The sequence below is a fragment of the Syngnathus acus genome, chromosome 6 (genome assembly GCF_901709675.1).
Source record: "Syngnathus acus chromosome 6, fSynAcu1.2, whole genome shotgun sequence".
Lineage (NCBI taxonomy): Eukaryota > Metazoa > Chordata > Actinopteri > Syngnathiformes > Syngnathidae > Syngnathus > Syngnathus acus.
Genome location: NC_051092.1, coordinates 14,567,428 through 14,578,602, shown reverse-complemented (window position 1 = coordinate 14,578,602; position 11,175 = coordinate 14,567,428). Strand labels below are relative to the sequence as shown.

Here is an 11,175-nt window from a genome sequence, read left to right as displayed (position 1 = left end):
ATCCCTTTTCAGCTCGAGACATCCTCTTTGAAATTGTCCAGGGGCCCAAACAAGTGAACATAGCAGCGGCGTTATGTAAGGTGGAATGGAAAAGAGTGCTTGTGCCAAGCAGATTACCCGATCAGTAATAAGATAGCGGGCCGGGCTACTTGATCATGGCACGTTAGCTGCTTGCCTGACGAAGACGACAAGCGTGGCGGAGCAGGGTGGGGGGGGCGCATTTCACAGTTACTCAGCAATATTACAGAGCCCCTCCCCCATTTAGTAGTTTAGTTTCTATTTTATTACTGGTTTATAGTACCCCCTCAGCATAAAGATTGGCAACACCGAGTGAGGCCAAGGTCTCTAATAATGTCAGGAAATGTTGGCCCAGTAACCTCATTTGTGCTGGATTTTGGTCATTAACATGACACTGGATGATTGTTTTCTCGTCACAAGCTCAAAGCACGAGGGATCAAAATAAACAGAGAGGCCCACTGGAAATCTGTCAACAATCAATTTGGAGTTGCTGCAATATTGTCGGTGATGGATCAGCTGCAGGGGCGCCATCAGATGCTTCAATTGTTAACCTAAAGGGGTCAGAATACAATACAAATATTCAAGTAGAATTTTCCTATTCTATATCTATTTTGTAAGCGAGACACATTAGCTCCAAGCGTGAATGACAAAGGCCCAAAGACGCAAACACAGGACGTAACGTGAACTTTGTTTACTCAATTGTGTACGCGGTACACAATATGCACATGGACATTTGAGCTTTGCATTCTGAAACAAAACAGATTGTTGATCACACGAGTGTCCCAGAAAATAAATAGCGCTTCTCCGTGAGGTCACGTCACCCTCCCGTGATGTTCTCGCTATCGGTTCTTTTGTTTCCAAGTACCGGGTCAGCGGTGTCGCTCTCAAACGACGACAAGAAAGACGAGATACGAAGTCACTTGCCGGAGGCAGATGAGCAGCTAATCTGTTAGCGTCTAGCACATTTTGTCTGCGGGAGTGGCAACGGAGCTGCTCTTTCCAAAACGGTCTCGCCCTTTAGCACTTTTGCCTTACGTAAGAGTTCCAATTCAAACAGGGGTTCGCTCAACCGTCCAGAAAAGTCAAAGGTGACACAAGTACTCACACTCTGTACTTAACATAAGTAGAACGTGAAGAATTAAACGGTTTGATGATTATGTGATCGTTCTGGTATGCATAATTCGGCCACCGGGGGGCAGTGCAACACACAGGTACAAAAAAAGCCGACTTTCACAAATATTTGAAGTGACTGACACCAGCGACATTCATTAGCCCATTCGTGTCATTTTGCATAATTTGTTAGCATTAAGCTAAGTGGATTTGATCTGAGGCAAAGCTATGTAGTTGTTTTCAAATCCCAACATGTAGTTTGTTTTGTTAGCAGGAAATATTCAATCGCTCATCAGCATGCTTGAGTGGTGTTTTTTCACATTGACACAAATGTGCAGCACAGATTAATGTTAAAAAAAGATTACCGTAATTTTCGGACTATAAGTCGCGGGTTTTTTTCATAGTTTGGGTGGGGGGGCGACTTATACTCAGGAGCGACTTATATACATATATATGGGTTTTTTTCACTTTTTTGGGCATTTTATGGCTGGTGCGACTTATACTCCGGTGCGACTTATAGTCCGAAAATTACGGTATAAGGATTAAAAAATGTTGTGGCTGTCTTGCAGTAACAAACTCCATCTGGCAGATGAATAAGGAGAAATGTTCTCCTGGCACAAACACGTGAAGGACACGGGGGGATGATGTAAGTCTGCCCAATGGTGAGACGAAAGGCGTCCTCCATGTTGTGTGCTTCAAAGGAATCCACTGAGGGACTACAGTGGGTGATTTATTGATGAGAATAGGAAGGAATAAAAAAAAAAAAGGCAAGTCATGTTCATCAATTATTCAAGCACAAGCCATTACTGCTGGCGTGTGGCCACTGAATACAGTGCGGAAGCTGGGCAAGGTCAAAGGTCACAATGGTGACAAAGGGTTTGAAATTATTTTACATACCACAACATGATCTCTGTACAACACACAAGGACTTGGCATGAAGCCTTCAGCCAAAAAAACTGGGTCGTTTGGCGTAAAAGTACATTTGAGAGCGGAAGCAGACGACATTTCCCGCCTTATCGTGGAAATTTGTGACCTCAAAGTCCGAACGAGCGTGTGAGAAAAGCTTCGCCGGTTCCCACGCAAGACAATGGCCCGGCCCAGCGGGAGCAAACCGAAATTAGCCGTCGCTAATGCTAAGGAAGGCCGGCAGATCGTGGGAACCGCCCCGAGGCTCCTTCCAGGGAAAGAAGTGAGCGAGTGCCCGGCGAAGGAGGCCGAGAGGAAGCGTGAGAACAATGACGAAGCGGCGCGGCCGCCGAGGCCTTTGGAGTCAAAGCGCGCTTTCCCAAAGTCATTGACAAAACAACAAGGCCCGGTTCCCACGCTGACCTTTCCCACGCTGCTACGCCCTGAGCATTGTACATTTCTATTCTCTTGTCAGGTCGTTTTCCTGCAACTGATTGTCTTAGCTTATCTTTGTGGACGTGACTCTAGAAACGCCTTTCGACAAGTGCATAAAGCTGCTTGAGCGACGACAGCACAGGTGAACAACCATGTCATTTGTAAGGACAGAATGTTCCAAAAGAATTTGCGTGGCTAAGCGTAAATGACAGGTTGAGTCGGCAAGCGGTGCGTCGTGCCGGGATGCGTCGGCGGTGCTTGTTTGCCGTGATTCTCTGCAATGTTCCCTTTAATCTACGTGACAAAGGCTCGCGCGCAAAACTATGTCAGATATGTCCGGCCCGCGCAGCGCGGGCCGCTAGGTGAACAACAACACTGTTTCAGCGCACAATCCTCCCTATCGCCGCAGTCTAAACAAGCGAGGCTTTGAGAGATTCCCGGGAATTCTTTCCATATTTTTTCCCCGTCCCGGTGAGTCATTGGATGCCTGACTGGATTTGGCCAAAACACCGTAGCGCACTTCCTGGCACAATGGCTGCAAAAGCCATCAGAAGAATTTAGGCCAACGGCAGCGACTTTAGTTGCGATTTACAAAAGATTTTCTGATTTTCATGAGAACAAATGAGATGGTCACGGCTCATCATTAAGCTGCAGCAAGATTTGTCACAGAGGATAAAGAATACATGCATGCGACTGTTATATAGGCAGACGGAAAATGAGACAAAGACAGGAAACTGAGGCAAACACTTGATAGATTTGTTTCCACTACTGGATGCTTTGATTGGGACTAATAAGTTGCCCAAACTGTCACAATAAAAATGTTTATATGAAGACAGGAGAGCTTAGAATGCTAATGCGGCGAGCATGTGTGTGTGTGTAACAGATGCTGTTGCCGGGCAGAATTGCTCAGAATTTACAGCATTCTGCAAGCTGCAAACTAGCAGGTTGCAATAATTATGCCTAAATACTGCCTCCTGGTGGCTGCATCGGAAACCGGACATTGCAAAGCTATTCGTAGGACAATGACTCCCCCCAGGTGGTCAGAGAAAATTACACAAGAAAATTCACAAAAATTTAATTAACAAAACCTCGAAGCTTTATTTGAAGGATTTCCTTCTTTTCCCCCAACAAAATTCAAAGGGGGAAAAAAAAAGATTCACCAGTGCACCTTGGAATGCTTGATGGTGTGGCCGGGCCTCTGGCAGTGGCGGTCCTTCGAGGGCCCAACAAGCGTCCGTCTCCTCCACCACGCGATCAAATCCCCTGACGGTTCCTCTTACTCCTTGCCGATGGCGTAGGGCTCGTCCACTTTGATGACGCCGCAATCTTTGATGACCACGTCTTTCAGGGGCTTGTCGCGACTGTCCGTCTTTGTGTTCTCGATCTTTTTCACAACATCCTAAATGACAACAACAATGAATAAACGTTTCACATCAAATTGCTCAGAACATTTTTTCATTCATCGAGTCTCAGATAACTGAGGAAGATTTTTACAAAGTCATGTGACATTCTGCCATCATGGGTTCACTGGCAGCCCAATTAAAATGGATATTTGACGTCTTTAGCCGTCGATGGCGGGAAATGACTAAAAAAAAAAAAGAACTGAGTAAGAAGAAAAGCTCACCATTCCCTCCAGCACTTTTCCGAAGACGACGTGTTTGCCGTCGAGCCAGGTGGTCTTGACGGTGGTGATGAAGAACTGCGAACCGTTGGTGTCCTTGCCTGCGTTGGCCATGCTGAGCCAGCCGGGGCCGTGATGCTTCAGCTTGAAGTTCTCGTCAGCGAAGCGGTCGCCGTAAATGCTCTTGCCTTGGCACAAGAAGACAACACGCGTGGATGACTAGCGTGCGCCACCGCAGCCACCGTTAGGGCAAGGCCGGCCGGCGTCTTACCTCCCGTTCCGTCTCCCTTGGTAAAGTCTCCTCCCTGGATCATGAAACTCAAAATGACGCGATGGAATTTGCTGCCCTTGTAGCCGAAGCCTTTCTGCAAAACGGTTGATAAAATAACAAAACAAATCAGTCTCCCCTCTGATGATTTCATGGTACGGCAGCTTTTTACCTCTCCTGTTGCCAAGGCCACAAAGTTGTCAACCGTCTTGGGGACTGTCTTGCCGAACACACCGATGACGATCCTTCCGGCATCCTCCTCTCCGATTTGCATATCAAAGTACACCTGAAATTCAAAATATTATTATATAAGCAATCACACAAAAGATTCTTTAAGGCTAGCACCACGTTGTCTTACAACATTCCGGGCTCAAAGTTACAGTGGCGGTCCCGAAGAGCAAAGGGACTACACATATGCCTGCCAAGACGCCGGCTGGGTGTGTGTTCGAGACAATACCTCGAAGGTTCATAATCATTGCTAAATTTCATTGGCCCTTCCGTAGCATTTAATATGTGTGACAAGCTCGCGGACTTTGGGAGATAAAATTAAATGGTGACCTCGCTTCAACAGAACACACAGACTTGGGTCCTGGGCGTAAAAACGTGCCAGTCTAGTCTAGCATGTTTGGGGGGCGTGTTGCACTCACATGAAGCAGCCTCGCCCCTGACAATTTGGTGACACAAAATAATCTGTGGTCCACATAAAAACGGCGCACTGTCATTTTCCTGCCAGGGCAATGGACTGAATTTTGTAGACGTGCGATGTCTGACTGGGCATTTCCACCGCGCCTTCCAGTACTTGCTTTTGTGCTTATCAAGGTGACAAAAAGCAAAAATATTGTTTTGCCAGACATGTTTCTTTTAGCTCATTTTTTGATCAGAAACCACTGGTGAAATCAACTAACTGATGACTAAGAACAGATGTAGCTTGGGGGGGAAAAAAATATTTTTGTATGGTGCAATGTCCTCCGGATAAGCGGAGGATGGATGGATGGAGCAGTGCTTAAATTGTCACAAAGTTTTGGTGAGGTTTTAAAGATCAGTCAAATGGCTTTAACGGCTGGCAGTAAATAAATTGTAAAAATGCCAACTTTTTTAACGTAAAAGTTCTGCATTCTGTTAAGTTTTATATTCTAATAAACTCGCAGCATCACACCTATGGCCGAGTGTCCCCTCAAAGAACTGGTTGGAATTGTTTTCTATTCTGATCATGGGATAGGAGATGGGTTTTAAATGTTTCAGATTAAAACAAAGGCGTGTGTGTAGGTGTGTGCGCGTGCGTCTGCTACATCGCTAGCACTGGCTAGCCAAAAATCCTAAAATTGACACAATGGAAAAAATAACCTCCGTTACAAAAATCAATGTACTGTAAAGGAATTAGACTATAAGTTCAATAATACACGCGGTTTATCAATCAGGCGCGTGTTCTAAAATTTTCAAATGGAACCCGAGCATGGCAAACATCAGATTGTGATGTTCGCCGGAGGCGAGCGAGTTGGTTTGGGAATGACGTGGCTTCGCAAGTCGTTAGCATTAGCTCCATTAGCATTAGCTCCGATGTAGCATTCCACCACTCCTTTCATTTCAGTCGTTCTTTGTCGCGATGGAGCGAACTCACTTTAGCGGTTACTTTGGGGCCCTTCTTCTTCTCGTCCGCCGACGAGCCACTGGGAAAGGCGAGAAAAAACACCGAGCCCACGATGATCGTGGCAGCTAAGATGAACTTCATCCTTCTCTCGAAGAGTCTAAGCATCAACGAAAAACAGAGTGGCCAGACAGTGAAGCGCAACCCTGGTAGCTTTATATTCTGAGAGTGCAGGCCGGGGAAAGGGGTACAATATCCGGGGTGGGGACTGCGTCGGGGAGGCCACTCACTTTTCCCCAAGTGCAGCTGCGCGTGATGAAGAAGCGACGCGCAGCGCTCTGATTGGTTAATTCTTCAGCCAATTGGATGCAGACGCGTGAGCTGCGTTTTAAAGGGTTTCACGCGTCCAAAGCAGTTATATTTTCTATTTCTATTTTATTACTTCAAACTGATTATATTTAATAGGATATTTTAAAAAAAAAATTATATTTCTCTTTTGTTAACATTTACAAATCACAGTTGAGATTTAAAATTTTTGGTACATGTCTAGAATAAAGAGAAACCTTGGTGGCACTAACCTAATCTAAAAAAAAAAAAAGCTGTTAATTTATGCACTAGATAGCATAATTGTAAATATTCACTTGGCGTTGATTCGGTAGCAATCTTCCGGAAAAACGTGCTTCGGTAGTGGCGCTTTGACAAAGTTCTTTTGATTTTGTGGGGGCCTTTTTATTTCACAATCCTTCCAAATGTACAAAAACAGACAACCAAAAAGAAGGCATTCACAATTAACGCCCCCCCCCCACCCCGTGACAACAAATAAAACAAAAACAAGAGTGATGTCGGATGCCGCGCAGCTCAAGCTGCAGGACTTGAAACAAAAAAATCCTAAAATTTGAAAAAGTGGTCCCCTCTTTATTCCAAAGAAACAGCCCCACTTCTTCCACAGTATGGGTAGGGGACCCCGCCAACTTGGCTTCAGAGCATTTTGTAGTTCACTAAGACAGTGGAATATAATTTACGCCTCTCCTGTCGATTCCCCTAAACAATAAAAAAAAAAAAAATCTCTAACTTGCAGCGAGGATGTCGTGTTCCCACTTTGGGATTTTTTTTCTTTTATGCTTATAGGTCGCCTTCGTATATCCTCTTCTTTTCGGGCTCCTCCTGCACGATCACTGGGTTGGACGCTTCCCTCTTCAGGAAGGCGATAAAGTCGCTCACCTCACGGCCTCCCTGCAACGCCACAACACATCATTAGCACTCGCCCGATTGCCACATTTCTTTTCAGTGAGCGACTTGAACATTTCCATCCTGATCAAATTTGGTGCCGTCTGCAATACGCACCTCGTATTTCTTTGGTTGCATCTTACTACCAGCTGGCGCAAAGTAGATTGTTGGGAATCTAAGATCACAAAAGTTTTAGGTCATGCTACAAAGTCGTTTTGCGCTTTTTATTCACGTTCTGGAATTTTGCCCTGGACTCACCCGCTGACTTCATAAGGTGACGGCACGTCATTGGCTGTGGCGTCCATCTTGGCGATGACCAGGTTGGGATCGTTGGCGAGCTGAATGAGACACCAGGCGGCGCTTTAGAATCACGTGTCAACTGTAACCGGGTTTGAGTAGAGTTGTTGCGTGTGACAACCTTCTCTGCCAGCTCCGTGTATTTGGGCTCCAGGCTCTTGCAGTGACCGCACCACGGAGCGTAGAACTCGATAAGCGCGTCTTTGCTGTCGTCGTTCGCGATGGCGTCAAAGTTCTCGGCCACCAAAATCTAAAAACGCACAATTGGTGAGCATGTGAAAGCGGCGCTCATATCGACCGGGAGGAGTGGGGGAGGGGGGCTGTCAGCTTTCGTAACAGGCTCACCTTGACGGGTCCGTCGTTGTTCTCCGGGATGGGCTCAGACTTGAGGTAGCGCTTCAGTTTGCCGTCAAAGTAGTCCCGCAGGAAGCTCTCCAGAGCTTTTCCGTCGCGACTGTTTTGGACACCCGACGGGAAATAAGCACAACTCATCGATGTATGCCGGGTCCAACTTGACTTACGTGAACTCCTCGGTCATGACATATTTGTCTCCGCCAGCAGTGCGCATGGCCACCACGGGGACCTCTCCTTGGGCGTCCAGGCCGAACTCCGACAAGTCGTGGCTGAACGACTGCTTGCTGGCCACGGCGAAACGGAGCTCCTTGCCCTGGTCCAAAAAGCTCTTGGCCACCTTCATCACCCTGCGGACACACCAAGGAGGCTCACCGTGACGGTCAACCTTGGAAAAGGGGATTACTGTACCTGTTCCTCCAGTAGTTGGAGCCTTTTGGATTTTTGTCATAATCCACATCATAGTAGGCCACCAGCAGGTCTTTCCCCCTCAGCTGATCTTTGTTGTCGTCAGTCATGTGCGGGCAGATGCCAAAGCTGAATGAAGGACATCACGTTGTGAGCGCTTAGCAGTTTTAGGGTGAAGTCCAACATTTGTGCTTGCGGAAAAAAAAAAAAAAAAAAGTCATTTCTGACAAAGTACATACACGCTGTCCTTGATAAATGTTTTGATTGTGTTTTTGGTGCATTTCTCTCCGCTGAATTTGACCGAGCCGTCTTCAAATTTATTGCTGAGTCGGGGCGGGCGGAACAGGATGACTCCTCTGAAAAATGAAGAAAGAAAGAAAGAAAGAAAGAAAGAAAGAAAGAAACAGAAAGAAAGAGTGGTGACAGTTGAACATTGGTGTGATGAGCGTTAAGTGGGGTGAAGGAGGCGGGTGGGCGCGTACTCACTCTCCGTCCACGCCTTGGCTCTTGAGGAGTGCCTCCACGCTGGTGTGGGCGAAGCGGTAGTTCTCCCTCAGGTCCTTGGCGGCATTCTGGAATTCCGTGTATGCTGGGCTACTGTTGTCGGCAAAGAAGCCTGGAGGGGAGCGGGAAGAACGGCAAACCCAGAGAATGAGATGGCTTCCAACTTTCACTGTTGGTTAACATGTCATGGTTTGTTTTTTTTCCTGTTGAGAGCAAAATTGCTCACCAACTGTTTGCCGGTGTTTAAGGGGTGGACTCACCAACAACGCTGGCGTCTTTGTCTGCAATGAACTTCTCAAAATCCCCCTCAGTGGTGAGCTCCACAGAGGCGGGGCCGGCCTGCTTCTTCAGGAAACTCACAATCCCATCTAGGAGATACAGGAAAAAAAAAAAAAGTCTAAGAATACGAAAAAATGCTCAGAGCCTCACAGTCCAGTCTGTTGGTGAGCAATGCAGTTCGCCTTGGTAGTTGCTGTAAAATCGCACCTGCAGATCTGGGGCCATCATAGGGCCCCGAGACTTCTCCGCTCCTGAAGATCTTCAGGGTTGGGTAGCCGTTGACTCCGAATTTGCTGCAAGTACTACTGTGAGCTGTGCAGTCAACCTGGGCAGAAAAAAATATCAAGTGTTAAACAGACCACAAGAGTTTGAATAAAAGTTAAATCAGCAATTGTCCTGTCAGGTACCTTGGCCAGAGGGACGATGCCTTTGAGACGTGTGGCCGCTGCCTCGTACTCAGGGGCGAGGCGTTTGCAATGACCACACCTTGAAAGGACAGAGGAGACATTAGAACTAATCTGCTCTCTGCTTGGTAAATAAGACTGAACAAAGTGTTTGCTTGCCTGGAAATGTTTATAAAGCCAGATCACATACATGCAGGAACGCAAGGCAAGATTTCAAGGTACTGGGTGAGGTGCCTTACTCAAGGCCAGACAAGACACCAAGAAATTGTCATTTTTACATTTGTCTGACCCTATGGTTCAGTTCATAGTCCTTTCAGATGAGCTCTTGCTGCCGTTTTTCTTTTGACATACTTTTAGTACTTTTTTTAAATAATGGTCTTAAACAGTAATACTTGACCATTCTATTTTTAACATTGATTTTTATGGCCTAACACTTAATTGTTTTTAACACCTTAAAATTAACAAGTTGGTCGCTTTATGCATTATTTAGCCTTTTTTTTCCCTCTCTCTCTCTGACCCACAATGTACTTGGTTCTCAATACTCAAAAGACTTGTGAATACAGCACATCACCATTTTTTTTTCTATGTGGTTTTAAGTTCTTGTGTGACGTTTCTTTGAAAAAACAACAAAAACATTTTGTTTCGCTTTTAAAAACCTTTTACGTTTCGGTTCTGAGAAACACGTCGCAATTTGTATGAGCCAATAAGAGGCAGCCACCCAAACTTCACCGTCCAATCGGAGCATTACAACAGCGAGCAGTCACGCCTCCAACTTCCTAGTGCATGCGAAACGGTGCTTAAAAGTACAAAAACAACGTGGAAACTGCCCTTAAACAATCACGTGAACGTCATAAAAAAAAAAAATACGGCTCCGCTTATGTGAACTATTATATACGTAAATCCTCTATTTGGGTACATGGTTTTATTGCAGTGTGACTTTCGTCTCTTGTTAGCCTGCTAGCATGCCAACACTTCATCACGAGCCTTTTTCCTTAACCATAAAAAAATAAACAACTCCCTGCAACACAAGTGTGAAGTGAATATGTGCATTAAAACAGGCATTGTTAGAAACATTGTAGGCAAGCTGCACATTGGGTCAATTTAGACGTTTAACGCGAAAAACAAGCTAGCGTAGCCATTAAGTTTACTAACGGTTCACTCTTTCTAGTGAATGTGGGGGTCGGTCTTTACAATTCTCACCAAGGCGCATAGAATTCCACGAGGATGAGATCCAGATTCTGAATGCCGCTGTCAAAGTCGTCGTCGGTGAATTCGAGCACGTCGCTGGCTCGGGAGAACCCGGCAAGCGCGGCCAGGAAGATAAGCCTCAGCATCGCACTCGGTGCCGGTTCAACAAGTCTTCCGAACTGGATTGCAAATAACACCGTGAAAGGGGGAAGAAGACGAGGTTCTTGGGGTGATGGTTCGCTCCGGGCTGCAGCTCGAAATAAAAAGACGGAGGAGGCAGGGAAGATGCTGAAACAGGCCTCGTCGCCGCTCCTTATCACACTGTGGCAGCCCGCCGTTGGTCGGGTGGTTGTGTCACTCACCACTATCAGCCAATCGGAGGGCAGCACACCGGCTCTTCGTCGAGAGGCGACCAATCGGAGCGCGATTTCATCGCACGCCTTAAGTCATTATGACGAGCGTTCACTGAAAGACCTTTAACCACGGATAGCGCGTTTTAGCAACCCGCTATACGATGTGCCAACATAGCGGCCATGTTGGGAGGGACAACCTTCTCATCAAAGTCAATGCATTG

General features: G+C 46.3%; 2 protein-coding genes across 2 annotated transcripts; both read right to left on the bottom strand.

Moving 5' to 3' along the window:
* Positions 1-3,542: 3,542 nt before the first annotated feature.
* ppib (peptidylprolyl isomerase B (cyclophilin B)) lies at positions 3,543-6,214 on the bottom strand. Its single transcript, XM_037253767.1, has 5 exons — positions 5,977-6,214; positions 4,531-4,644; positions 4,362-4,455; positions 4,094-4,278; positions 3,543-3,868 (listed from the first exon to the last, which is right to left on the bottom strand). Exons 1-5 carry the CDS (start codon positions 6,109-6,111, stop codon positions 3,746-3,748), a joined length of 651 nt encoding a protein of 216 aa, XP_037109662.1. The 5' UTR covers positions 6,112-6,214; the 3' UTR covers positions 3,543-3,745.
* A 440-nt stretch (positions 6,215-6,654) lies between these two features.
* Positions 6,655-10,908, bottom strand: pdia3 (protein disulfide isomerase family A, member 3). Its single transcript, XM_037253634.1, has 13 exons — positions 10,614-10,908; positions 9,417-9,495; positions 9,217-9,334; positions 8,991-9,098; positions 8,713-8,842; positions 8,466-8,582; positions 8,230-8,355; positions 7,989-8,168; positions 7,813-7,921; positions 7,589-7,717; positions 7,429-7,508; positions 7,288-7,345; positions 6,655-7,176 (listed from the first exon to the last, which is right to left on the bottom strand). Exons 1-13 carry the CDS (start codon positions 10,745-10,747, stop codon positions 7,066-7,068), a joined length of 1,479 nt encoding a protein of 492 aa, XP_037109529.1. The 5' UTR covers positions 10,748-10,908; the 3' UTR covers positions 6,655-7,065.
* Positions 10,909-11,175: the final 267 nt, after the last annotated feature.

Bases quoted from the DNA above. Each gene is read 5' to 3' on its own strand.
- pdia3 (XM_037253634.1), bottom strand. From the start codon at position 10,747: ATGCTGAGGCTTATCTTCCTGGCCGCGCTTGCCGGGTTCTCCCGAGCC. The intron at 7,509-7,588 runs GTTGTCACACGC...TGTCTCATTCAG, and splicing joins ACACGGAGCTGGCAGAGAAG to CTCGCCAACGATCCCAACCT. The intron at 7,346-7,428 runs GTGAGTCCAGGG...TTGTGATCTTAG, and splicing joins TCACCTTATGAAGTCAGCGG to ATTCCCAACAATCTACTTTG.
- ppib (XM_037253767.1), bottom strand. From the start codon at position 6,111: ATGCTTAGACTCTTCGAGAGAAGGATGAAGTTCATCTTAGCTGCCACG. The intron at 4,456-4,530 runs GTAAAAAGCTGC...ACCGTTTTGCAG, and splicing joins TGGCCTTGGCAACAGGAGAG to AAAGGCTTCGGCTACAAGGG. The intron at 3,869-4,093 runs GTGAGCTTTTCT...GTTGTCATTTAG, and splicing joins GAAAAGTGCTGGAGGGAATG to GATGTTGTGAAAAAGATCGA.